Source organism: Choloepus didactylus, chromosome X, assembly GCF_015220235.1.
Source record: "Choloepus didactylus isolate mChoDid1 chromosome X, mChoDid1.pri, whole genome shotgun sequence".
In the NCBI taxonomy this organism is placed as follows: domain Eukaryota; kingdom Metazoa; phylum Chordata; class Mammalia; order Pilosa; family Megalonychidae; genus Choloepus; species Choloepus didactylus.
Window position 1 is genome coordinate 44,245,222 of NC_051334.1, and position 27,836 is coordinate 44,273,057.

A 27,836-nucleotide genomic window follows, 5' to 3' on the forward strand; every position below is an offset into this window, starting at 1 on the left:
ATCAAAATTTTAATATCTAATCTTCACAGCCTTTTACCTGCCCTCATTTCTTAAGAAGATTCTTTATTAGAACTGGGTTTTTCCCTCCTACCTCTGTTGTGTCCATCTGGGTAATGGGTGAAAGGAAAAATTGATGGAAGCTGAGAGAGGTAGGTGGCTTTTACCTTAGACAGGGCAAGGGACTAATCTGGGAAAAACAGGAGAAGGAGGCTGGGGAGAAGAAGAGAAGTTCCAGAAAGTTAGGTTGGGGCTCTGGTATGCAGTGGGAGAGAAGAGGTTTTCAAAGCTGCCTTGACAACCGAGGGACACAGAAAGGAGGGCTTTTAGGAAGTGTGACCAGGGGTCATGTAGTATAGTCAAAATCTATATTACTTTTCAACCTTTGAGAGTCAAAATTGTGTTTCTTCAGATAATGTACTGGGGCCGCCTTAGAGGTCCCTAAATCATTCTAGATTATTCTGAGCTGTACAAATTCAGAAAAAATACAGTGAAAAGTACCTGGCATTTTGAATGGTACCTAAGAGTTCTGTAGGTTCAGTTATGGGATCTTGGTGGAACTAAACAAAGAGCCTCAGCAACTCTGCCCTGAAATGATGAGTATCTAAACTGGCAAACTGTGTAGTTCAGGCCAGATATATGCTAAATATAGCTAAATATGCTAAATATATCTGGCAGTGAATTAGATTTAAATTAAGAAAATGAGTAAAGGTGTGCTTGCCCAGTGTGTGTACTCAATTGGTTACAGCAGGCCATTATATCCCTGTCAACCAGCAAACTTGAGAGATACAGATGTTAGTCTTATGTAATCTATTTTTGTTGGTTCAAAGTTTATATTCCAGGAGCAAGTAATTCCTGGAAGAGACAGCCAAGTTATTTTGACTGACTCCCATATTGTTTAGCTCAGGGACAGAAAAATATGTTGGTTTCACTTCTCACACTTAACACAGAACCGGGACTACTTACTATTCCTAAATGCACATTCTGATTTATTAGCCCCAAGAGTTATCTTTAGAAACAAAGATTATTTTTTGTTTCCTTCTTTTGTTTGAGAAGTAGCAGAGAATACATGTTAAGAGCTCAGGTTGCTGGAGTCAAGTAGGCCTGAGTTAGAATCTTGGTATTGAGCATATGTTTTCCCATCTATTAAACAGAGCTTTTCGGTTGTTCTGAGGATTCAATGGGATAATGCAGGAGAAACTGTAACAATAAATGTTAGCCTTAAAAAAAATGAAGACTCAAGGTCAGTTTGTGCCCTACTATGACCCCCTCTTCTAAAATACATCTTGAATTATTTCTCTCCTCTACCATCACCTCTCCAGTTAGTCTTATCTTGCCATGACTCTTGGTTTCTCTTCTACCACACTACCAGTCCATTTCCCATGCAACAGCCAGAGTAGATCTTTCAAAAATGCATATTGGACCATGCCAGTCCAGACTCAAGTTCCTTCAACAGCTACTCATTGCACTTTGGATACGAGGCACCGTGGCCCTGAAGGACTTGCATCCTCCCTTGGTGCCATTCCCCTCTTCCCCCAGGACCTTCCAGCCACCTTCTTATAAATCCTTGGACATAGTCATTGCTTTCCTGTGTCATTTTCCTCTCTCTGGAAGGTTCTTTTCTCCATTCTTCACTTGACTAAATCCTTCAGGTCTCTGATTACATATTGCTTCCTCAGATGCCCTTCCTGAAAACCCCTCCCCCACAATTAATTCCCCACCATAATCTCTTATTCCTCCCCTTACATTCCCTCCATAAAGATTTGAAACTACATATTTATTTAAACGATTGTTTAATGTCCCTAAACTCTGAATCCCCACCAGAAATGAGTATATGGATATGGACATCTGGAGCCCTTCCTGCCCTCTGGGCAGAAGGATGGAGGCTTAGGTAGCTGGAGCCCACAGGCTGCTCACTTCCAGGCTTGGAATAACCTTATCATTTACCCAGTATGCCATACAAATGCACTCTTTTATTCCGTGTGATATGATGTGAAAAAAATTAGGAAGCACTGCCTTAAGCCAGTATTTTGGGTATAGCTAGAGATAGAAGCAAGCAAGTGCAGTATCAAGGATCACCATTAATACATAGGTTTTACTATGAAACATCACTTGCATGAGAAAAACGGAAACTCACTGTTTTTTCCTGGACCACAATAGACTAACAGTAATATCATAGCTTTGAAATGTATCTAACCACAAATTCTAGTTTGCTGCTCTTTAATTATTTTACTCCCATTGTTACATGCCCTCAAAAGAAGGAATTTAAGTGAGCCAATTAGTAACCTGAGGTCAATCTGGAAGAAATAATTGACAGGACCAGTCCTCAGATCTCACCGGGGCTCCTTGGGTTTAAATTGGAATCCAAGAGACAAACATTTATTCATTATTTATATCATTCGATCATTTATGACATGCCCAGTCTGGAAGGGGAGCTGAGTATCTGACTGAAATACAAAATTAGCAAATTAAAATTAACAAGCACAGAAAGGAAAAAATTCGGTTTCATCTCAGCTCCTTCAAGGGCCAGGACTGACACTAGGCTACCCAGGAAGGGTGCTCCTGCCTTCTTAGAATTGGGCTTATCTTCTCCACCCATTATACCCCTCACCACCACCCACACACATGAATCCATGATAGGACTTTCTGGTTGAGGAAGGAGATAAGACAGCATTGGGACAATATCATGGTTGTTTAGGGCCAGATGGGTGCTTTAGAGCACTGGACAGATCATATCCTTCATGATTCAATGTCCAAGGAAAGGGCAGTTCTGCATGGCCAGTTCTCCAGAGATATGGAGAAGGGGCCTGTGCCTGGCACAAGCCTCTTGGAGCTGAGGCAACATAGTGAGGGGTGCCCAGGGCTAGCAAAGGGAAACAACAGGCTCAGTGGTCAGGCAATATTCAGGGGAGAGAGTGGGCTTGGCATCCTCGGGCCCAGCCATCTTCAGTCTTCGTTTCAGGAAAACAGGTCCAGGGGCCTCCAGGGGTTGGCAGAGGATAGCAATAGGAGATCCAGGGCAGGAAATACTTTCAAACCCAGGCAGGCAGGCCCTACCCACTAGCAGCAGAGTCTGGGCCCCCTGCGGAATTCCAGGGGGACTCCTGATGGCTGCTGGGCATGAAGCCTCAGTTCTGTTCCCTGAGGTAGACCCACCTTTGTGAGAGGCTGGGGTGGGTCTGGGGCACAGCCGTAGACCTGTGGTTTGCACTGGGCACCATAACTACCCTGTTCACATCACACGTCCCTATAGGGTAGGGATACGTCTGGAGCCCAGGTACTGCCAATTTCTTACACTGTGCCTGAATATGACAATTCACACCCCTGCTCAGGGCTGGGTCTCTGAATCCATCCAGAATAGCCTCCAAGAAATCTCAGTGGCTTTACCTGACAGCCCTACCTAGGATCTTGCTGCTCTGTCCTGCCCACCCATCCAAGTCATCCAGGAATACTGTGTGACAGTACTGTGAGCCTCAGTGGTTTTGGGTGGCATAAGAGCCTTATTGGACCCAGCTGACTGTCCTCTCCGTGGCTTCCTGAAGGAGGACATTCTGGTGCCCAAGTTGCTGAGAATAAAATGGAGAAATTCTCCAGGCTGACAACAGTGGAGGACATCCAAAGCAGAGGGAGCATCATTGTCCAAAGATACAAGTCCCAAAGGAAGATTCTCGGGCCACAGTCTGCTGGGTGGACAAAAGTCCTATCGAGCTTATCACAGCCTTCCCCCACACCTATCTTTACTCTTTCTCTCACCCATTTGCTTTTTTACAGAACACTTTGAAATAAGGGAGCACGTCTTTCTTAGATCGAGCTATGAATACTTTTTAGCATCCACCCACTGTCCCCCAGGAAGCATAGATACATTTGGACCCTCTTCTCTCCCTCAGCAAGATCCTTGGAGAGATGGAGATCACCCACCAAAAGACAATACACCAGGAGGGAGCCAAGGAGAGTCATAAGGAAGAACTGTCATTGAGGAGGTAAGCAGAAAGAGAAGTCCAAAGGTGATGGGAAAGGAGGAATCTGAGTCTCCCAACACCCTTCAATTAATTTGTGCTGATTTCACTTGGAACTCCATCTTCAGGGAAGACTCTATTTCCGAGTTGACCACAATTTGATGAAGCTTATTCATACTGGGTGAGATGTGCCAGGAATCCACTTGGTGAGCAGAATGTTCATTTTGAGAGGCCTCAATTCAAGAGGCTTTCTGATGTAATGTTCCAGACAGTGTGACAAAATGAAGTAGAAAAAAATTCAGGCCTTAGTCAGTAGGTCCTGCTGGAAGTCCCTCAGGTTCCCCACGTAGACATTTGCCAACCTTCCCTGTGCCCTGCTGTTTATCCATCCACCTTCTTCTCATTTACTTGCTGGTCACCCACCATCTCCTTTTGGCAAAATTTTGATTTTCTATTTTGTTTCATTAACTTTATATTTACACATATTGCTGGATGAATCCTTTGGGAAGTAGCAGATAATGATGAGCAAATACATAAATACAGAAGCAGAGTGTTGAACCAGAAATATATATACAAAAATGTTCTAAAAAGATTTTTTAAAATAATTACTCATTTTTGAACTTCACATTATTATAATCATTGAAAAGTTATAATAATGTAGACTATAATGGATGATCTCAGTGAGTGAGTTAACAAATTGTGATGGTTCTTAGATATATGTTTCTTTTGGGGATCACAGCTGTTTGCAGTTGTGTGAATATTTCACATCTAATGTTCAGATATCTCCTGGCTCAGCCTCAGATCTTCCTCTATCTACACTCAATCCCATGATTCCCCAAATTGCATCACCAGCCCCGGTCTCTTTCCTGAACTCTAGACTCATAGTTAACATCCCACCCAACATTTCCACTTGGATGTCTGTAGTTGTCTAATATATATCTCTAGTCTATTACACTAGACCCCTTGAGTCCAAGCTGCCAGAGTCTCTTGGCTGGACAACTACTTTGGCCTCCTAACTAGTTTCCTGATTCCACTCTTACCACAAAACAACTTGCTCTCTACCTTACCAATGGTGTCAAGGGTCAGATTCCCCAAGAGTCAGACTCTGAGATGGAGATTTGCATACAAGGAGTTTATTAGGGGAAACCCTTGAGATCAACACCTGTGAAGGAGTGAGGAAATCAAAATTGGGCAGAAGGTGAAGTTGAACTCGGATGCAGCTGCAATCGAGGCTTCAGCTCTGGAGCTGGGATAATCCTTTGTACCTCCTCACTGCTCGGTCATTGGGTGGGGGCTGCCCCTAGGAAAGGGCAGGTCTTTGGGCCAGGGAGCTTTCTTCAGCCCACAGAAAGGGACACAGTTATGATCTGTCAGCCTCCCAACTACCAGCTAGGAGAATGAGTGCATCAATCCTGAAGAGGGTATCTGGGCAGCACACCACAGTATCCAATACAGAGTTATTTTTCCAGTTGCCAGAACTTCTATTCCCCTACTACAAACCTTCCAGTGGATTGTATTCATGCTTAACATAAAATCCAAAGCCCTTACTATGGCCTAAGACTTCCAGCATGACCTGACCCCTGTCTGACTGTCCAACTTCATTTCCTGCCTCTCCACTTGAAGGTATATATTAGCATTTTTATTAATTTACCATCCAGCCATTAGAATTTAAGTTCCATGAGGGAAGGGACTTTCTCAGTTTTGTTCACAACTATATTCCCAGCACCAAAAACAATTCATGGAATACAGATGGCATTCAATAAATATTTCTTGAGTTATTATTGAATGGATACCATTAAATAATCCATATAATGGGATAGGCAAAAGAACATATTCAGAAGATGGTAGGGTTAGATTGAGAAAAAGCTCTTTTGAAAATAACATATCTAAGCTTTGGAAATACTAATTCAGAAAGGTCAGGTCCTAGGTATTCTGGATAAGTGATATTATAATGTTGGCCCAGGGAGTGTAAACAGTAAAGAGAACTCTCACAGGTCTAGAACAATTACTATGTGGGTTTGAAGCTCATCTCCCCTCTTACTGATTATGAGACCTCTGTCAAGTGGCATCTCTGAGACTCAGACTCCTCATCCATAAAATGGAGATGAGGGGGTTGATGTTAGGATGAAATGAGATAATGTACAGTGGGTTGAAAATAATGTATGTTTAATTAAAGGTAAGTGTTGTTATAATAATAATGATTATTATCTAAAGTCTAGTCTTATGAGAAGGTCTTAAAATTTTATCAAGTCTGCTGGAAATTGGGATGCTTTAGCCTGTGAGTAACAGAAAACTTGTACTCAAAATTGTTGAATTTATTTTCTCATATGACCACACATCCTAAGATAGGGCAAGCCATAGCACGGTGCAGCAGTGTTGCAGCTCATATCTCTGTGACTTTTTTGGCCCTGACCATCTCTTGTGTATGGGCCTCCTCCTTGGCCTGAAAGTTAGATGGCTGCAGCATTTACAAATGTCACATCCAGATATACCTGGAGTGTCCGGTGGAAGGATGGAATTGGACTCTTTATTTCATGTGCCTGTTTTTAAGAATGAAGAACCCTTTCCCAAAGTTTCCTGCCCTCCCCCTAGAAAACATTTTGTGTTATTGGCCAGACATCCTTTTGTGTCATTGCATAACATATACAGGCTTAAGTCAATCATTGGCAAAGGATAAGGACCCACATGTTTTGCTTAGACTAATCAGTACCTACTTCCCGGGAATGACAATGTGGTCAGCCTACCTATCCTGAAGCACAGTCATAGATGACTAGCTGAACACAATCAAGATTCTATTAGGAAGGGAGTAGAAGGATGGATATTAAGTCTAATACCCAACATTCTGTCCTAACTTGTGGGTCCAAAATAGAGGGCTATTGCCAATGGCCATGGCTTGTCATACCTTGAGCCTTCTCTGTGAGTCCTGTTCCTATATTGCTTCTTTCCATGGTAAGTTTTGTTGCCCACATTGTTCTTTGCTTAGGCAGTTCCTGTGTCATTGGGCACATACTAGGAAAGGGGCTCAAGGATGCATGGAGACACAATACAGGGAGTCAACAGGGAGGTTCTTATAAAATATCGCTTAAGGGCACATAATTTATTTCCTGGTTTTAACACTCTAAGCATCTTTTAGAAAAAAAAACTATTTTGGAGAAAATCCTTTCCCTGGAGTGCATCTGAAATGTAGAGATGCATAGTCTAATGGGCCAACATGTCCAATGAGTCTTGGACTAGTAAGAATTAAATTTCTCTAAAACCAGTCTTAACTGGTGGACTAAGGGCCTGAGCAATTGGCAGCATTGGAGGCAGAGTGGCAGAAAAGGAAAAGGTCAGGTAGAGGGCAACATGAAGCCAAAGAAGAGGGTTGGCTCATGGGGATGAGGTACTTATGGCCCAAGTCATCCCTCATGCTCTTCTGAAACAGCCGGGGTCTTCTTCCCATTTCCCTGACACAAGTCTAGAGCTTTCTTCATGATTTTCTATAACCCAGGGAAGATTTTGGTATTGAAAAGGTTTTGACAGCAGGTTAGAGGAAAGAAAATATAATGCAATGAAATGGCCTGGGGTAAGACAGTTATATAGGACAAGCTCAAGAGCAAAAGCTCAGTGCCACTCAGCATTTTGCCTTGCAGGAAAATGGACTTTCAAGAAGAATAAACTGAACCAGGGAACTCAAGGACGAAACAGTTGAGAATTAGAGATGTAAAGAAAGGTGAAAGAAGAGGCCAAGGTGATAATGGCTGGAGGCAGAGTCTGAAATGTCATTCTGCTTGAGTAGTATATGACTTGTCAGTGGCTCATCACATGGTCTTAGCAAAAATGGCAAAAGTAATCATATCAGAAGGTAGCAACCCAGGGTAAATACAGGATCTGATTAAATTAGTTATTTCCAATACAGGAGCTTGGCTTCTAATGTCCACAGGCTGAATTGTCATTAAGATCACTCGCCATGAGTTTACAAATCAGATGAGTTTTCCCCAGCACTTAAAAACCAAACTAACAGGAAGTAAATGTACAACAATAACAACAGCAAAAGCCCACCACAACATTACACCAAGCTGTCTACACAGTCCCCTAGAGTCCAAAGCATTCTAGATTATTCTATTTGTTTACAAAGTTTACTCTATTGGTGAATTGAATAGAAAATAAGAAAAATATTCTGATGCATTCATATAGGACATGTCTTTCTTAGTTTGGAGCCAACACAAAGGAAAAAAAAATGGATCCTAGCAGATTGGACAGGGGACAAGATCCTAATGTGTGTGCAGAAGACTAGGTAAGTGGGGACATGTGTAGTTGAAAGGAAGCAGATAGATAATATTGGCAAAGGAAAGAGGTCTCTATAAGGCACATTCAGTTTCCATAGAAAAACCAGGGGCAGTGGGGAAGCTGAGGAAATCAGCCCCACTGTGGTTCACTTGAGTTTCATGGTGTCCTAAAACATTGGTCACTGCTGTTGAGATGTCTCAGAAGGTCAAGTGATACCACAGGTGCTATAATGTCATCCTCTCAGAACTGGGCATTATTTCCCCATTCTTGTGACTTGGCATGCCCCCTCCCTGTGTCCACTTTGTCTTCTACCACTGCCATGGTAAAGCTTTGGGCCAGACCCATAGACCACTGTCTACCCATAGAGGGTTGTTTTTGACTCAGGAATCACCTCTAGTCCAATTGGTTGTGGCCAGGGTAGTAGGATCACTAAAACAGGTGATCTATGTGCAAGAATCTGCTTCTGACCACTTAAAAAAGAGAGAGACCATAGGCATGGCAAACTCTCTGTTTAACAGACATCTCTGGCATGAGAACTTACCTATAACTGAGATTTATCCCATTTGGGATTGACCACAGTTGTGCAGCCTTTAAGATTCCAAAATGGGACACACTCTTTATAACTAAAAGACCCATGAGAATGCCACATAAAGAGATCTTTCCTCCAAGATTCAAAATCTCTCTCTTTTGGACAAAAAAAGAGTGCCATATTGTGCTCCTCTCGATAGAATTTTTCTAGGTTGTATAATGGCCCCTATATATAGGACACATACCTTTTGGACAGTACCACACCTTTCAGCCTATCTTTTTATTCCAGCTGTTGCTGCAGGAACCCTAGGGCATCTCTGCCACCTCCATGTGTAATGCACTGAGAACACAGTCAACCATCTTGATACATGGACAAAGCTGGAAGGGCAAGGGAGTTAACTTTCCAGAGCAAACTTCAATCAATGGTGGAAAAATACCCTCCCTCTTTGGTCTATCAGGTGATCTTTTCTGAGGTGTGTTCTGCAGGGCTTCACAAAGGGTCCCCAGCAGGACTGAGCCCCAGTAGCCCACAGCAGTGATCGGCTTGATAATGCACTCTTAGGTTGGATTTCCCTACCTCCCTATTTCACTCTTCCCAGTCTCCCTGACTCCTGTTCCCTGGGATCACTTCCCAAAATAAACTACCTGCATAGAAGGCCCTGTCTGAGGCTCTGCTTTTTAGGGGGAACTCAGGCTAAGGCAACCATACCTTCCAATCAAGATGTTCTTTCTTTAGTCGAATAGTTCCTATCATCCAGGAAACACATCTCACTCTTTGACTTGTTGAATTAATGCTTAACTTTTAGAGAGCAACATTGTTTTCTTTTATCCCAAGAATTTTACAAGAAACTTCTTTTCACCCCAATATATCTGGGTACCTAAAAGAAAATGGAGGCAGAGCAGCAGTCCTGTGAGTGAGGCTCAACTCCAGATCTTGAGGCTCTACTGTTCCCTTGTATCTGCAATTCTTAGCGAAGGTTGCACTAGTAGAATTACCAGAGGTCCCTGATGACAGGTGTTCTTATCCAATCTGCTAAAGTAAACATTCCCTGTGTAAGGCTCAGGCATGTGGGTCTTTCCAAAGCCCCCTTTAATTTTGGTGTGCACTCCCAATTGAGAATCATTGCTTCAGACCCATAATCTACCCCAAAAGGAAACTGGATCCAATTAGTTATTAGTGCTACCTCTACTAAAATATAGTTAAGGTGATACTTCTAAAATGAGCATGAGGGAAAATGAAAATTGGCTCTGCAAAAGAAAGCACATGAGTATTGTTTATAAAGAGTGGAAATAATGGAATTGTCAATCCAGAATTATAATGAAAAATACAGGAATTCATTGATTTATTTTTGGGGAACCTATGATGACTTAGGTACCAAAAGAGACTCTGAGGATGGAAAGATGAATAGTAAACAATCTCTGCCTTTAGGAATGAGTGAGAATAACACCAGTGTCTTGAATGGGAAGAAACTGCAACTTTATTTTCCATCCTACCCAGGTCCTTTAAACCTGTTCAGTGAGGAAAGCTTTCCTCCTGCCTGTGCTTGAAAACCCTGGTGAGTCTGTGACTCTTCTGAACACTTATAAATAACAGTGCAGTTTCTTTAAGACACAACCCACAATCACAATTCAGTCATTTGAAGGGTCAATGCTGTGGAATAATCAAATCTTTGAACTCAATTTATAATTAAATTTTCTCCCCTCTCCCAGTTAGCGTCAGCTTCAGGGGCTGTACTGCCTTCCTCCGGGAGCACGTGGTTAAGTTTCCTGTCCTTCTCCTCCTTGCTTAGCATGCCAGCTGTGGGTTCTACTACTTCATGGGTTGGGCTTGGAAAGGGAGGAGGGAAAGGGAGTTACCACACGTTCTTACTCGACTGATCCTGTTGTAAGATAGTTTTTTATGCTCTGAGCCTGGCTTTTATGAGAACAGACTCTTTCTTGTGTGTGCACTTTTGTGGGTTTTCTGAGACTCTTGTGTTGGCCCTTCTGAAATTGACTACCCAACATAGGCCTCTCTTTACCCTCTCCTCTGGCTGATCGATTCTGATCCCCATTCAGCGTCTGTTTTCTGGTGTTCTTTGTGGGATCCCTCACACTTTGCTCAAAGCCATCTCAAGCAAGATCCAGTACTTCAGATTTCTCAGGAGAATGTCAAGCTTTTGAAGGGGTCTTCTTGAAGCCACTCTTACTAGATTTAGGATGAGAAGGTAGCACCCCCATCCTTCCCCTTTGAGGTGGGTTGGACACGCAACAAGGGAGCTCTCCCTAAAGAGACGTCCTCACTAATCTACCCTTTCAAAAACATCTGCTCTTTTTTTTATACCCTTGAAACTGGTGAGGGGTCTCAACAGAGAAGAAATTGGCTTTCAGGTCTTTCCTTTGAAGTTTTCCAATTATGCCTGCCTCAGGACTCACTTTGATAACTGATACGTATTGTATCTTGACACTTCGGTCAAAACATGCAATTTAACATGCTGTCATAATTGCAATATCATGTGGTAAGTGCAAGAACACAGGTTTATGTATGTGGCACTGGGAGGGCACAGAAAAGAGGCACCTCGCCCAGTTGGAGGATGAGTGGTCAGGGAAATTCCTAGAGAAAGTAATGCCTTAATTGACTTTTAATGGATGCTTTAGAGCTGGTATATGATGACTTTTGGGGGGACCATTTTTTGAGGAAAGCATGCTCAAGAAAATACCCCTATGCCAACACATTGTGTCTTTAGAGAGATTCAAAAATCAAAATGATTGCAAAGTCTTAGTGGACTCTTTTATCTGCTCATTTAGTCTCTAAAGTTCCTATAAATTCATTGTAAAATGTCATTGTAAAATCAGAAACTCTCTATTATTATTAATCCTGGGGGACTTAAAGACTTTTACTTATGCTAAGAATAATAAGATTCATTTTCCAAAGGAGAGTTTGAGAATGGTCATTTATGGATTTAAAATACTTCTTGATTAAAAACTGACCTTTGCAGTCAAGAGGTATGAGGACTTTGAAATGATGACCTCATTTTAAAAACAGTTGAAATAGGATTTAATGGACTGTGAAAGTGTAGTTTTAAATTAATGAGTGTACCTAGTAAAAAGCTTTGTACTGATAAGAAATATGAAAGGTCAACTGAAATATTATAATTATCATAATAGTTTAAGCAGCTTGCTTATTAAAATGTCAATTATTTTGACAGCTTTTAGAGGGTGAAAGTAAGAAGCTGTATCTTTTAGCATCCTTACCATATCATTAGAAATCATTCACCAAGGGCTCACACACAATGGCCCACGATGAATCACACAACCACAATTCATGTATCATCTGGGCTTTAAGGAAGTTTTGACTAAATGTGTTCAAGCCACATTTATATGCCTACTACTGGATCTTGATTTGATCAGTCAAAACCTTGAAAGTCATTATCCCCCACCCCCTAAAAAACACAGCAAGCATCTGGTCAATCAACTTTATTTTTAATCAGCCAATGTGTACTGACCTTTGTATCTAGATATACTAAAGGATACAAAAGCAAGAAAGGATGAGATTTCTACACTCAAAAAAAATAAAATCAGCTGGAGACACACTGCACAAGACAGTAAGACTTAAAGATATATACTGGGTAACATCTGAGTAGTACAAAACAACTTAGTGTAGAGTAGACCCATATGGGAATAGACCATCAGCGACTAGGGCAGGGAATGGAGGAGAGTGGCTGGGGGACACATCCTGGGAGGTGGGAAAAGTGCCAGACCTGTGTTCTAGTCCCCACAATATCAGTGGCTTATTATGGAACTTGGGCAACTAAGTCCTACCTCTCTCGACTTCAGCATGCTCAACTCTAAAGTGGAAGGCATGGACTAGATGGTCTCTATGGTCTCCCAGCTATAACAATCCAAGATTCTAAGGAAAAATGCAAGGAAGATGAGGATATTTATTACAGACAAGAGGAAGAACAAGCACAAAGCCACAGAAATGAGAAAAAAACTAGTTATTTGTGCAGGGGCAAGGTGTGTTGTGGGGCAGCAAGGACCTTAAGCAAGCCTGTTTAAACACTGTAAAGATTCCAGGGGCAGTAAAGTTGGCAATTGGTGAGACAGAGTTCGTGCTAAACCAGCTAAAGGATGATAGCCAAAAGCCAAAATAGAGAAAGTGATCATGTGTTTCCTGTGGTCAGGAGTCTGACTTATCTTCATGCTCCCCATCTCACTCCCATTCTTTGTGTTTTTGTGGACCTTTATTGCAACCCCTTCCCCAAATGCACACACTAAAGAGCATAAGAAGAGTGTGTGGTTACAGAGACCCTGTCTTCAGAGGCGCACAAGTAGCCCCCTTTTGTGGGCCAAGAAGCCAAGAGCAGTTGCTGAAAAGATAGTTGTCAATCCAATCAGCCTCAGCAGGCCAGGCACAGAGGGTAAATGTCTCTCCAGGAAGGTCATGGTAATGGGCCGTGCAGGGACATCCTAGGTTCAGAAAACATTTGGCGTTAGTACAAAGCTTATATCCAACTTTTCCCCAGGTCTGTATTTCCTGCAATTCTCCAAACATGATCCACTCTTGGCACTCTCTAGGCCATCCAACAAAATGTTCACTCTGCTTGTAACACTCACTTCCTATTCTTCATTGGGACTTTTACTTGACTAATTCTGACTCATCTTTCAAGTCTCAATTTAAGCCTTGTTTCCTTAGGGATCCTTTCCTGGGTCTCCAAACCAGGATAGCTCCCTTTTTCCCTATTCTCCCACAGTATGCCTTTTTCATCGTATTTGCACTTTGGGGTTATCATATGGATTCCCCACCAAATGTTAAGGTATGTGAAAACACATCTCTACCCTTGCCACGATAGTTAATATTAGGTGGGTCCTCAATAAATATTTGGTGTGTGAATCTATGGTCCACACAACCCATAATCCTACATCTGACAGAAGCACTAAGGAAATGACTTTGGAGGGGTGGGCTATTGTCTTCAACTTCACACTTAACAGGATAAAGGACTAATTTTGACCTTTTTTGAACCTTGTCCTCTACAAGGAAAACTTCCAGAAGTTCTATTACAAAAGCAGTAAATATATTGAAACCCAGTTTTAATCTAAATATACTCCACTTAACTCCATCCCTTTGCCCCCTGGACAAAGGATACTGACATATGCTCCTTTCATTTCCTATCCCCTGTTGATAATACCCAGGTTAGAGATTTATTCAATAGACATTGATTGAGTTCTTAATATATCTGAAACTCTCTGAGACATGTCTCCCTCTACAAAATAATAAAAAAAAAATTTTCTTAATAATCTACAATGGATGTATTAACACTGAATGTATCAAAGGTCTTCTAAATCTCTTATCTCTTTACTAACCCATGGTACCTCTTTAAGCATTCATGGGTTGAATCATTTAGGAAAAGGTACGTGAATATATACAAACATGTTCTTATTCCAAACAATTTTTTTAGATGAAGGAGATTTAAATTCATTAAAATAAAATGGAACATACCCCAGACTCTGGTTCTGACTGCCAGATTTCATCCTCTGGGATCTTCCCCATGGCATGCAGGATCTGAAATGAAAGAGCATCTTGGCAAATAGAAAAAAGTGACACTATCTTTTCCCTAATCTGTTCTTTAAATAAAGGACTAACTGAATGTCTCTGGGGATAACCATCAAAATCATCAGGGTAAAAGCCAGAGCAGTCCATTCAATCTTTACGAGGCTCCCAAAGGTCTTCATTTATAGTATAAGAGGTTCCAACCATTAGGCTCACTGTAAACTATAATAGTTTTCAACATGCCATTTTAGGGATGAGATCAGCAGAATTATCAGGAAGTATATCGACGAATTCTGAGTCCTAATAGACACATGTTTGGTTCTATAATATTAGACCCAGGTTATCTCTCAAGTACAGTTATGTGTATCTTTTGGCCAATGGGCTCTTTTTACCTTGAATGACAAGTTAGATATTTCAGTTATTACTTTTGGGTTAAGGTGTTCACCTGAGACTACCGTTAAAATGGTGGTTTATAGTTTAGACAAGGGTTACTGGGAAGTTGACTCCCAGGATCTCAGACATCTTTGACCTGCTTGTCAGGCCCATGAGCTGCCTCTTTCTCCACAGCCTGTGACCTTGGGCCTTACCTCTCGAGCCGCTCTCTCCCCAGCCTCCACAGCCCCTTCCATATAGCCACTCCAGTGCGTGGCAGTCTCGGTGCCTGCAAAGTAAATCCTGCCCACTGGCTGGCGTAAAACCCTTGAAACAAAAGCAAAGAAATAAAAGTGGTTGGTCTCAGAAAGCCAGAGAAGAGCCTTTCCCACGAAGACCAAGGTTGGTTGGTTTCCTCAGATTCTAAACATCAGGGACTACATTGGGAATTTTGGAATAATGTTCATAAGGTTCCTCCAGCTCTTGCATGAACCTTGTCATGGACAAAAATAGAAACTCCACTCCTGCACTAAGAGTTTACAGGTAAAGGGACTGACATTGATGGAACTAAAATATGTTTTTGCTCCACATACATGAAATCGAGGAACTTTATGAGCCTGGCCATATATGGCTCCATTGGTGGCTCACCAGTTCTGGGCAAGTTGACGTGTGTCACCAAATACAGGCCTGGTTATTCTACCAATGAACTTGGCAAGTCACTTCCTTTCACTGAACTGCTACTTCCCCACCCCTTAAAGGGCAGACTTCAATGATTTCTAAGCCCTTTTCCATAAGTAACATTTAACAAGTCTGTGATTTTGACTGTGCTCTGTAACTACCTGTACTTGAGCATTTACCTTCTACCAATGCTAAGAGTTTGACTGCATTAAATTATAACAATCAATATTTACTTGGTGCCAAGCACCCTTCCAATACTTTAATCCTCACAACAACCCTCTGAGAACAGTACTATTATTACCCCAATTTTGCAAATGAGAATATGGAGGTACAGAGAGAGTGGTAGGCACTGTGATGCACTATTCAGATGGCCCTTCAAAACTGAAGGCCTTATTCTGAGTGACTGAGAGTGCTGCCAAAACATCCCTTCTGATGTCTCCACTGAGGAAAACTGTTTCACCCAAGGTGTACCTCCTTCTGGCAGCAGTTGTAACCAGTGACTGATTATCACGGGCATATAAAGACCCAAAATCTCATCCCAATTTGGGACAACTCTGAAGGGCCATCCCAACTCCAGAGTTCCCTGCAGGGTCAGCTGAAGCTTTCATTGGAACTGCATTACAGCCCAATTTCTCCCTCTGCCCATTCCTGTTTCCTGCCCTTCCCTTACCCTGGTGTGGATCCCAAGGGCACTCCCTAATAAATATTCTGCATGCTAAACTTAGTCTCAGAGTTTGATTCCTGAACCTAGCCAGCAAAAAAGACAAAGCAAAACTACTCTAGTTCACAGCTGATAAGTGGCAGAGCTGGTAGTTTTGAACTCAGGCAGTATGGCTCCAGAGTTTACAGTCTTCACCACCTTGTTATATTTCCTCCCTATATTGCATTATTTCTTTAATCTTATAAGAATTCCATGTCATAGCTAATATCAGTATCCATTTTACACACAAGGAAACTTAGGCTCAAAGAAATGTGACTTGACAAGAGTCACTATGCTAGAAAATAGCAGAGCCAGGATTTGGACCACGACTACCAGATGTCAAGACCTGTGTTTTAATCCTAGAGGCTTTGCCTGGCATATCATCATATAACCAGTTAACACAAAGTGAAAGTCTCCCTACTACAGAAAGGGACAGAGCTGTCACAGCACTTGGCGTCCAAGAGCGGCAGTTTGTCATTATTCTGACAAACATATCACAAGTGAACCACCATCAACATGTCCTTATTCATCCTATCACTGGTTTGCCTTATTTCAGATAAGTGATGTCCAGAGCTAATATCCACATTTCATATTAGTTAACACTGTGAACCACCAGGCCTTTGGTCAGAAAACCAAAAGTGCTGGCTTGAGTTGATGGGTTTTCCTTAACCTACCCTTACTGCAGCCATTAAGAAAAAATGGAGGAAATTGAAAAGAAGATATTATAGGATATTAGGATGCTGACAATAATACATGGAACAATCTGGAATTATCCATAGTCATCATGGGCTGGAGAGCACAAGGGTATTCAGATAGGGCTTCCTGCAAGAGAAAGTAGATTTGTCTTCTCTGTGTTCATGAAACAATGCTGCTTTTCACTGCATGTTAACTTTTTTTCAAACCAAAGGAACTAACTCAAAATTGGAAACCTCTAAGAGGCCTGGCCAAACCCTAGAATTAAATATTAGAAGACAGAACAAAGGCTTAATGAACTAATCATGCTAACAATAGGAATGCAAAAACCAAGAATTAATTTCAAACAGACAAAAAGATATTTTCCCTCCACTCATCAAGTAGAAATGTTCTTCCTTTGGGGGATAGGGGGTGAAGTCCAACACCTAGATGAGGAAAATCCCTGCCCTTTCTTTTGCAGGTGAATAAACTGACAATATATATTCACCAAATGGATATTTCCATGTATCTTTCTTGTGGTTTGGTGGAAGAAAACAAGCCCTGATGTTTTTTAACTGCTTAATCACTGCAGTTTTTCACTATATCTAAAAGTAAAATTCCTTAAGGAATGTGCATTCATTGCTTCACTAAAGTTGCACCCTTGATACTGCCCTCTGTCTTTCATCTGAAGTAGAACATTTACTGTGGACCGTCAAGGCCATGGAAACGAAACTCTTTGCAGTTTCCCAAATACATGGAGCTGAAGATTCAAGGGAAGGGCAAGTAGTCCATGCTCAGGCTGAGGGTTATGCTTCTATAACATGCTGTGCCTTAGTTTCTATGCTACAAATTGCAGATAGTCATATGAAGCCTGATGCATGTCCCTGGGAAAGTATAAAGAAGAAAGAGGATGCTATTGTGTCACCACCAATGCATCATGCGATGGGATTTATCTTCTTTCCCTAATGTACTCAGGATCAGGCCAGTGAGGGTGAGTGTCCTTTTTGGGACCCCCTCTCCTCAGGAGGCCTTTTCCTGACACCCCTTAGGGGATAGAGCACAAAACTGCCGCTTCATGGTCAGAAATCTATCCCCAGTACCAGCCATGCAGAGCTTTTCCCAACATTCCATGAACTTTTTTCCAAGCATTTGCTCATACCATTCCATCTGCCTAGAGTGCATTCCCCAATAGCCTTTTTTTTGCCTTGGGTGGTATCTGCATTATGTATCCTTCACAGATTCTCCAAGTAAGGCTCGTCCATGTCTCCCTGTTTCCACATGGTACTTTTATATCCCTCTTAGAATAGTTACTGCAGTATGTTAGAGTTAATATTTGATATTCTGCCCTCTCCCCATCCCTACCCTGACCCCAGTACTATCAACTCCTTCAGAGCAGGGAAGGTTTTTCTTGGTATCTTACATTTTCAGCCCAGTGCTTGGCAAATGGTTGGCACTTAACCAATAAATGCTGAATGAAACAATTACTATTGACAAATTCTACACTCAGCATATCTGAAAATTAACTTAATAGTGCCCTTTGGCTCCAGAATGCTCTCTTGGATGATAGTTTTCCATCTTCAGGAAGAGGAGGAAAGTGCTAAACAAAGTCATGCTGTGCCTTCTGATAAGTGGGTTTTAATCCTTCTTCAACCAGTTTTCATGGACAGATAGATTAAACATTTATATTTACTCATTCTTTCTTTTATGGCATTCTTTCATCAGCCTTTCACTTATTATTCCAAATTTTCTATTTTGTTTAGATTGAACTCTCGGTATTAAATTATTGTTTGGTTTATTATTACTAAAATTGTCAAAATAATTACTGCTCTGTCATTAATTCATAACTTGTTATCATCAAATACAACTCACTAAACATCAATAACTAATACATGGGTGCACAAAGCCATAAATATGAAGAGCCATTGAACTGCATACTAAAGGTAATGTTAGTAATGTGAATTGTATCTCAATAAAGATGTTAAAAGATAACTCATCCTCTTGTTAGCATACTGCTTATTGTCCATAGTATACCATCTTGTACTTTCTCATACACCTGCTAAGGAAAGTGAGGTTCAGAGGGGAGAAGTGACCCATCCAGGATGAAAAAGTTGGTTATTGGTAGAGTCTGAACTGGAACCCCAGTCTCTTCACTCTCAGTCTAGAACACATTTAGTTTCTATAATGCCATACCCAACTGGCACTTTTACAATACCATTTAAGGAAATTTTACTGAATTCTAAACTCAGGCTAAAGACACTTCTTCCGACAATATAAGTGAACCCTCCATCTAAATTCACATCATTCTTTGGTTATACTGATTGGGATAGTTCCTTCATAGGAATTAAGAAGAAAAGGCACTACCATGAAGCAGAATTATAATGATTGAATTCACAAGAATCACAAAGTTCAAAGGAAATTGTGTCGTTTTGTTTTGTTTCTATTTACAAGAAACGGGAGAAGAGAAGACCTATGTGAACCTATTTAGAGTTTGAAATCAGGTTCATGGAATTTGTTACGGCTTAACACACTTATACTCTACCTTCCGTATTGAGTCATGATCCCAGGGGGGAAGTAGGCCGTGTAGCAGCCTCCCGAGTACTGCTCCTCACACCAGTTCTTCTCTTCATAATGCACCGGCTGCAGGAAAGAGTGGTAAAAGCTTGAAGGAGACTCAAAGAAAGCTACTTAGTCTAAAATAAATCAAACACAGTCCAATAGGCTTCTTATTGGAGAACCAATTTATTTCTGAAATAGAGCCTTGTTTTCCTGGTGCTTTTAAAGATATGTCTTTGAGCAGGTAAATGTTCTTGGTAATAAACTCCTAAGAAATTCTGACTTTTGAAGGTATTCTTACTTGGTTCATTCATATGTTAGGTACCTTTCATAAACTATAGTTGTCTATTTCTATTTTTAAATTGGTTTTACCTATTAAGAAATTTTTAGTGCCTAATGGTTTCAAGACAAGTTTTAAGAAGGATTTATGCTTACTGGAGTGGTAGGATCAGGAAAAAGCAGAAACACATGCCTGTGAAAAAAAAGGGTTACCCGATTCATGTTTTTCATGGACGTGAGCTTTGTTAAGGGAAGCATGGACAGACAAATTAATGTTTTTGTGGGAGGCATGCACTTCTGTTGGTAGTGGTACTTGGACATAACTAGTGTTTTTGCCATGAATAGGCAAACATCAGCTGATGTTTTGCAAACTGTTTATTAAAATAACTAAAAATCAGCTTTTATCATTATGCATTAGTTTGAAAAGATAAAGCAAACATAGCAAGTTTTAAGAGATAAATGTTTGTTTACAAATAGGGTTTAAAAAAATGTTTTGTTTAAAAAAATTGCAATCACGTATCTGAACTTGATAAGTCATTTGTAACACATTCTATTTACAAAGTGTAAGGCCCTGCCTGTGGGGTATAAGTGGTTCCAGGCCTCTTGTAGTGATACCAAGTATCATGCACCAGCCCTCAGTGCTTTGCATCTGAGGGCTACAACCATCTTGTGAGCATCCTTCTCTAGCTGCTTCCAGCCCATCAGAAGAAAAGTTTTACTTTATCCTTTATCTTTTCTTGCTACCAGCAATTATACCAGATACCAATGCAAGAGTAAAGCAAGTGCCCCTCTCCATTACAAGAGCAAACAAGGACAGGACTAGCTCCTTTTTATCATCAAGAATTAATCATCCCTATTCCCCAAAAAAGGAACTTTCTTAAATTAAAAATGATCAACTTTTTTGGAAATCTGAGATAACTGCTTTCTGCTCTATTTGAGGTTCACCAAACAACCATGTTACAGGTTGTTGGAGGAACCTCAATTATAAATTGCCTTAGCTTGAGAGGGTTCAAAACTAAACTTCAAAAGCAGCTTGGGCATCTATGCAGGTGAAATACCTTGAACAATGTTTTTAAACCGATAAAATAATAATTTTAAGTGATTTTTTTTAGCGTGCATATATTTTTGTTTTTGTTACTTCACTCATCCTACAATGAAGAAAAAAGCCAAGAGGCTATGCCTATATTTAAAATTGCTAACTGGTATATGAAAGCAATATATGAAATGGAATGCATTTCTCATTTATATTACATTTCTCTCCAAATTAATCAATTAATTGTTCCTGTGTATTTGCTGAGAAAGAAGTCCAAGGGACTTCAAGAGCATGTTTCACCTATAGCAAGCATAGAACATTTGCAAAGGGGGAAAAATCTTTTTTTTTTGAATTTGACAAAATGACAAATTCAAACCCCATAACAACTTGACCAGGAAAAAGCAAGCCACTTCAAAGTTGACCAAGACAATTGTTAAATTAATAGGACTAATCCATGTAGCTGCTCAACTAGATTTTGGTGCAGAGATTTGGGTTTAAGAGGTTTAACACGTTAAACATTCTCAGTCTCCTTATTAGAGTTTTCTCACGCTTCAACTGCTCATTTGTACATTGGACTCCACTGTCTTCAAATGGTTCATGGAAAGCTATATTTAATAATCATTTTCAAAAGGTGATACAATCCATGTTGAAACAATAAAAACCCAGCAATCTGTTGACTGTAACAAGAACACTAATTCACCACTTTAATATTGATGAGGAAGGTGGTTTTTGCTATTGCTTGTGAGTACACTGGGCCCTCTGGCCGTTTCACCAAAGGCCCCAAGAAAGAAGTCCTGGCTTGGCCTGCCTACCACTACCAGCTCCCTAACATTTCCTTCCCATCTTACCTTTAACCACGTAAGGGCATTACTTGTTTAATATGATCACAGTCCACAGGCTACTTCCAAAGGTGTCTAAGATACTCAGCTGACAGAGCTCATCTCAGCCAATGTGTGCCTTTCCTGCACCCTAACTTTCAATGGTAAAACAAGGCAAAAAGGGAGATGTATAGAAGGGGAGTTGGTCATCCTATTTTTACCTGTGAGACAGTGGGAGTTGAAGAGGGTGTTAGGAGCTGCTTATGTCAGTTTATGTACATGGAAGAGACTCTGGTCTTTTTACCACACCAACAGAGAAAAGGAAGTTTCTTTCTCATCCCTGCCCTGGCTGCTAGGATCTAGGATCTCACTGCAGGTAACAGAAACTACCCCCTTTTATTTCCTGACAGAACTGAATGCATAGTGGCCAATCCCCTGCTCCACGAAGATCCCTGAATTTGAGAACAGTGGGAACACTGTCTAAGATACAGCAGTGTTGCAGGATTGATCCCTGACCCACCACCAGCACACCTGGGGCCCACCCTCTCTGAGATGGCTTATAAATTGACCAGTCCTGTGCAGATCTCTCCACAAAGCTATTAAGGGAAAACTTGAGCTCTAGGGCCTGGCATGCATAGACCTATCCCTGACAGACCCTGGACGGCAAAGCAAGATCTCTCTGTTAGGAAAGTGTAGGGAATCAGCCTCACTTGCAGAGCTTCTTGGGATCCCAGAACTTTTGCATAGAGCTCACAAAGTTTCTTCAACCTATTTAAAAGAAAAAAAAAGTGAAAAAAGAAGTGCCCAGCCCTTCATATAAAAAGACTCTGTGAGCCATTATTTCTACTTGACATTTCATTTTAATTTTTTAAAACCAGGCATTTTGTTCTCTTTCAAATGTATTAAATCTATAAGGCCACAAACATTATTAAAGAAAATAGGTTCCAGAAGGATAAAAAATTTACACAAAATAGATGAAACCACAAGGGCAATGGGAAATTGGGTGAATTTTTTTTGTAATAATCTTGGAATGAGAAAGCCCTTCCTAAGCATGATAAACCATCCAGAAGTCATGGTGAAAAAAAATGATAAATTTGCTACATAAAAACTTAAAATTTTGCTATAGTATAAAATCTGAAAATGACAAATCCATGGCTTTCATTTATTCTTACCCTTCAAGAAATATATTTTGCAGATTAGTCTTTCTAGAAAGTAGATTAGACTGCCACACTGAGAGGAAACACAGACCTCAAGATATCCTGTGAGGTGTGACTTTCTAATAATGAAATGGCAGCCCAATTAGAGAGAAGAGGTTGCCTGTGATGAGGAAACTCTTGTTGAAAGGAAGTGGAGCACTGCAGTCACTATAGAATTTTCCTACCCATCTGCTAAAACCTAAGTTAGCGCATCTAAGAGACTGAATAAGCTAAAGACACCTCCAAAGTGATTCTTTTTCTCCTTAGAAGTAAACTACTGGCTATAATTCTTCCTCTTGGCACCTCTATGAGATCGAGAGAGAGAAAACTCTCTCTCTATGCTCTTAGCTCCCTAAATCAGATATGGAGGCATGTAACTGCAAATGACTTACCCAGGTGATGTACCCCTGATCTAAGTGGCTACCCTAACACTCCATTGTTCTAAGCAGGGAGCAGTGATGCTCAAAGTTATATCATAAGTGGTGCCTGACCTCCATCAAAACGATTTTTGATGCAATAGATTTTGCAGATATGAGTTGAAAGTAATCATCATTCATTCATTCATTTGACAAAAAATTATTGAGTGCCTACTATGTTCCAGGCACTGCTCCCAGTGCTGGAGATCCAGCAGTGAACCAACTGGACAAAACGTCCTACCTTCATGAATCTTATATTCTATGGGGGACATTTGTAAGTGAGTGGCCCGCTCTGACCCCCATAGTCCTGGCTTAGCACAGAGGTGGCAATGGTCATGGAGTGGCACACTAAAGGAGGGAGAAGGAATGAGTCATAATATAATTTAGGAGACTTGTAGTTGGTAAATCCATTATCAGTGATGGTGTGGGAATAATTGGCAGTGGTAAACACGAACTGCCAGAAAAAAACAAAACCAAAAACAAAAATGGCCACCTCCAGAAAAATTAACCCCTCTTTACCTATAATTAGTAATTATTACACACCACTCATGTAGCACGTTCTGCAGACTATCCTACAATACAACAATATGTGCACCTGGTTATCCATTCCTCAAATATATTTTCAGCCCCTGGGTTGTATACATTTTTGTATTTTCCATAGCTTGTGGTATGGTGCCTTATACACAAACTGAATGAACATTAATTTGAATACTTGGTTCTTAAGTAATCAGCACTGTGCTTTTATACAACAGGATTCTAATTATTAACATAACAGACGTAGCAATGGCAAAACATATTATTAGGCAGTTTGTAAATTCAATCATTAAGGAAAAATGAAAGAGTAGAGGTTAAAAATTAGAAAGTAGAGGTTGCCTCTCATGAGGCAGGAAGGAAGGAAGGGAGGGAAGGAGGAAGGAATAAAATGAAAGACGTAATGAAAGAAAAGGAAATTCTTTACCTACCTTTCTTCTTTGGTAAGACGTGCCAGTTTTCTGGCCTTGTGGGCAAGGATAAATCTACAACATACAAACAAGAAAAAAGGGGGAAATTAATCATTCCATCCTTGCCTCATTTCTCTAGCTATACACATGCCTAGTGTACAAGGTTAAAAGCCTGAAGAAATGAATTATGCACTAGATTATTTATATTCAAAGTTTTACTCTTTACATGTTACTCAAATTCCTGACACTGAAAGGCATCTTCTAGCTTCAGTGATTTCAAGAGACTGAAAATAGATAGCTGGCCATAATTCCTGCCTAGTAATGTTATGACTGACTCCCCCAACTCTACCGCCCTGCATGGCTGGTGGCTGACAGGAATGAGCCCTGGGCCTCCAATACACCACTTAAGGCAGTGCCTGAGCCCTTCTCATTTTCTCCGAGCCCTTGCACTTTGGTCTGCTTCTACTATGATATCTCCCTAGTACCCAGAGTTCTGGAATCTACCTCCCATATCTAGCCCTATGAATTTAACATATACCTTCAACTATGCCTTCAACTTAATAACTGGCTTTGATCTCCCTGTTCTGATCCTTGACTTTCCCTGAGATAGACTCATACATATCAACAAGTTCTGGTCCCAAGAACCAAGTCCTGGCCCCAAGGTATCCCCCATCAGTTCTGGTTTTCCCTTCCAAGCTGAGGACTGGGGTGGCATTGGCTTCTCTCTAGGGGAACTTGGAAAATCTCAACAGCCTACAAAATATAAATACCATTGATACCCACGCAGTCTCCAGAGGAGCTCTCTTAGCAAAACACCCTGTCAGGTCTTTATATAATGCTTTCACAAAAGATAACTCAACCAAGTATATCTATTCCCAGAACTAAACATGAAGCAGAAAATTAATACAGTAAATATAAAAATGTTTTTCATATTCTACTTCCATTCTATTTATCAAAAGGCATTTTTTTTAAAAAAAAAAAGCAATAAGAATCTTTCAACTAGTGGATTTGGAGAATGGTGTTAATGGGTGAAAAACATTATCTGACAAAGTTTGGGAGCACATTTATTAATAAGTATGGGCTTGCTTTATCAACACTGAATAGCATCCATACCACCATAACTGTGCCTTACCCCATTATGGCAGCATAGCTGCCATCAGGTTTGGTATCATCCAATGTGTAGGCAACTGGAGCTTCCTCTCCTTCAATAATCATGGTTCCACAGTAATCTTATAGAACAGCAAAATGGAAAAAAAGATACTTATCATCCCATCAATTTACCCATAGCAGTTACAATGAAACACATATTTTTCAACTTGAAAAGTCCCAAAGCCAAATGTAGGATATTATATTCTTTATCTAAGAAGCAAACCAAACTGATGCCAAAAGGATGACTAAGTAGTCAATTATTTGGGAAAAAATCAAACCTTAAGCTTCTTTCCCCAGAGAATAAAACAATGCGATTCTATGAATTAGTTTAGGCCACAATCTAATGAAACCTTGTATTCCTTGCTATTAATGCTTGGTTTTCCTATTTCCTCTCTCATAAGAAATCAGAATAAAACCAAAGATGTATAAAGGAAATAATAGTCCATTATTATAAAATAGAAGGGACTGAACTTTCATATTTTATAAGGATCCACTTTTTTTTCTATTTTGAACTATTACTTGATTATCTAGAGACAAGGAAGAGAGGACATGGATAACTATAATCCAAAGAGTCCCAAACCCTCATTTCAAACATGACCTCCAAACAACCCCCACCCCCACCCCTGGAACAACTTGGGAAACAATTTCAGTTCTTTCTGGAAAAAAGTGCTTTTCTCATTCTTCTCCTCAACAAAATAGATGCCATTGCAACAAAAGAGTATGACAGAGCACAGGTGAAAATGTCAGGGCAGAATTTGAAATGTCATAATAATATACTGCTGCAGTGTACTACTCCGCTTGCTCCATCATTTACTTGCAAATTAAGGTTTTAAAAAATTATTATTATTATTTTATGAGAGAAGTTGAGGTTTTACAGAAATATCATGCATAAAGTGCAGGGTTCCGTTAAAACAACCTATTATTAACAGCTTGCATTGGTGTGGCAAATTTGTTACAACTAATGAAAGCACAGTTTTATAATTGTACTATTAACAATAGTCCATAGTTTAATTTAGGTCTTTATATAATGAATATGTTGTGCAGTTCCATGGATTTTTTAAAAATATTTATTCTACTAACATATATACAACCTAAAATTTCCCCTTTTAACCACATTCATATCTAGAATTTAGTGGTATTAATTATGCTCAACAGTGTTGGGCTACCATCACCACCATCCATTACCAAAACTTTTGCAATCATCCCAAATAGAAACTGCACATTATAAGCCTTAACTACTCTTTATTCCCTATCCCCATGCTGTCCCCTGGTAACCTATATTCTAGATTCTGACTCTATAAGTTTGCTTATTCTAATTATTTCACATCAGTGGGCTCATACAATGTTTGTCCTTTGCTATCTGACTTATTTCATTCAACATGATGACTTCCAGGTTCATCCATGTTGTCACATGTATATCAGAACTCCATTCCTTTTTACAACTGAATAATATTTCATTGCATGTGTATACCACATTTTGCTTATCCATTCATTGGTTGATGAATGGACCATTTGGCAATGGTGAATAATGCCGCTATGCACATTGGTATGCAAATATTTGTTCAAGTGGCTACTTTCAATTCTTTTGGTTATAAACCTAGAAGTGGGATTGCTGGGTCATGTGGTAATTCTACACTTAAATTTTTGATGAACTGCCAAACTGTCTTCCATAGTGGCTACACTATTTTACATTCCATCAGCAGTGAATATGTGTTCCTAATTCGACACATCCTGTCCCACATTTGTAATTTTCCATATTTTTAATAATAGCCATTCCAGTGGGTATGAAATAGTATCTCATTGTGCTTTTGACTTGCATTTCCCTAATGGCTAATGATGTGCTTATCAGTCATTTGTATATCTTCTTTGGAGAAATGTCTATTCTAACTTTTGCCCATTATTTAAATTGAGTTGTTTGTCTTTTTTTCCATTGAGTTGAAGGATTTCTTTATATATTCTAGATATTAAAACCATATTGGATAAGTGATCTAAAAATATTTTCTCCCATTCTGTAGGTTGTCATTTTACTTCATGATAAATTTTCTTCATGCCCAGAAGATTTCAGTTTTAATGAGGTACTGCTAATATATTTTTTCTTTTGTTGCTTGTGCTTTGGGGGTAAAGTCTAAGAAAACATTGCCTAGCAGTGGGTCCTGAAGATGCTTTCCTACATTTTCTTCTAGGACTTTTGTAGTTCTGGCTCTTCTATTTAGCTCTTTGATACATTTGAGTTGATTTTTTATATGGTGTGAGGTAGGGGCCCACCTTCATTCTTTTGTAAAAGGAAATCTAGTTTTTTCAGTACCATTTGTTGAAGAGAGTATTCTTTCCCAATTGAGTTGTCTTTTACTCCCTTGTCAAAAATGGACATAAATGTGAGGGTTGATTTGTGAGCTCTCAATTGGATTCCATTGGTCTATATGTCTGTCCTTGTGCCAGTACCATGCTATTCTGATTACTGTGGCTTTCTAATGAGTTTTAAGACCAGGAATCATGAGTCCTCCAACTTCATTCTTCTTTATCAAGATGGCTTTGGCTATTCAGGGTCCCTTACCCTTCCATATAAATTTTATGATTGCTTTTTAACTTTCTGTAATGCTTGTTGGACTTCTGATTGGGATTACATCGAATCTGCAAATTTTGGGGGGTAAAACTGACATCTTAACAATATTTAGTCTTCCAATCTATGATCATGGAATATACTTCCATATATTTAGGTCTTTTAAAATTTCTTTTAGCAAAGTTTTGT

At 40.1% G+C, this 27,836-nt stretch overlaps 1 protein-coding gene across 1 annotated transcript in view; it reads right to left on the minus strand.

Annotated features, from left to right (window-relative positions):
* Window positions 1–12,191: 12,191 nt before the first annotated feature.
* Window positions 12,192–27,836, minus strand: part of MAOB (monoamine oxidase B) — a 116,479-nt gene continuing 100,834 nt past the window's right edge. The window contains exons 9-15 of the mRNA XM_037822090.1: window positions 25,071–25,167; window positions 23,960–24,013; window positions 22,096–22,153; window positions 19,242–19,339; window positions 14,868–14,979; window positions 14,230–14,292; window positions 12,192–13,199 (exon numbers count right to left, since the gene is read on the minus strand). Coding sequence (XP_037678018.1) covers window positions 13,047–13,199; window positions 14,230–14,292; window positions 14,868–14,979; window positions 19,242–19,339; window positions 22,096–22,153; window positions 23,960–24,013; window positions 25,071–25,167 — 635 coding nt within the window. The 3' untranslated portion in view covers window positions 12,192–13,046. The remainder of the gene's footprint in view (window positions 13,200–14,229; window positions 14,293–14,867; window positions 14,980–19,241; window positions 19,340–22,095; window positions 22,154–23,959; window positions 24,014–25,070; window positions 25,168–27,836) is intronic.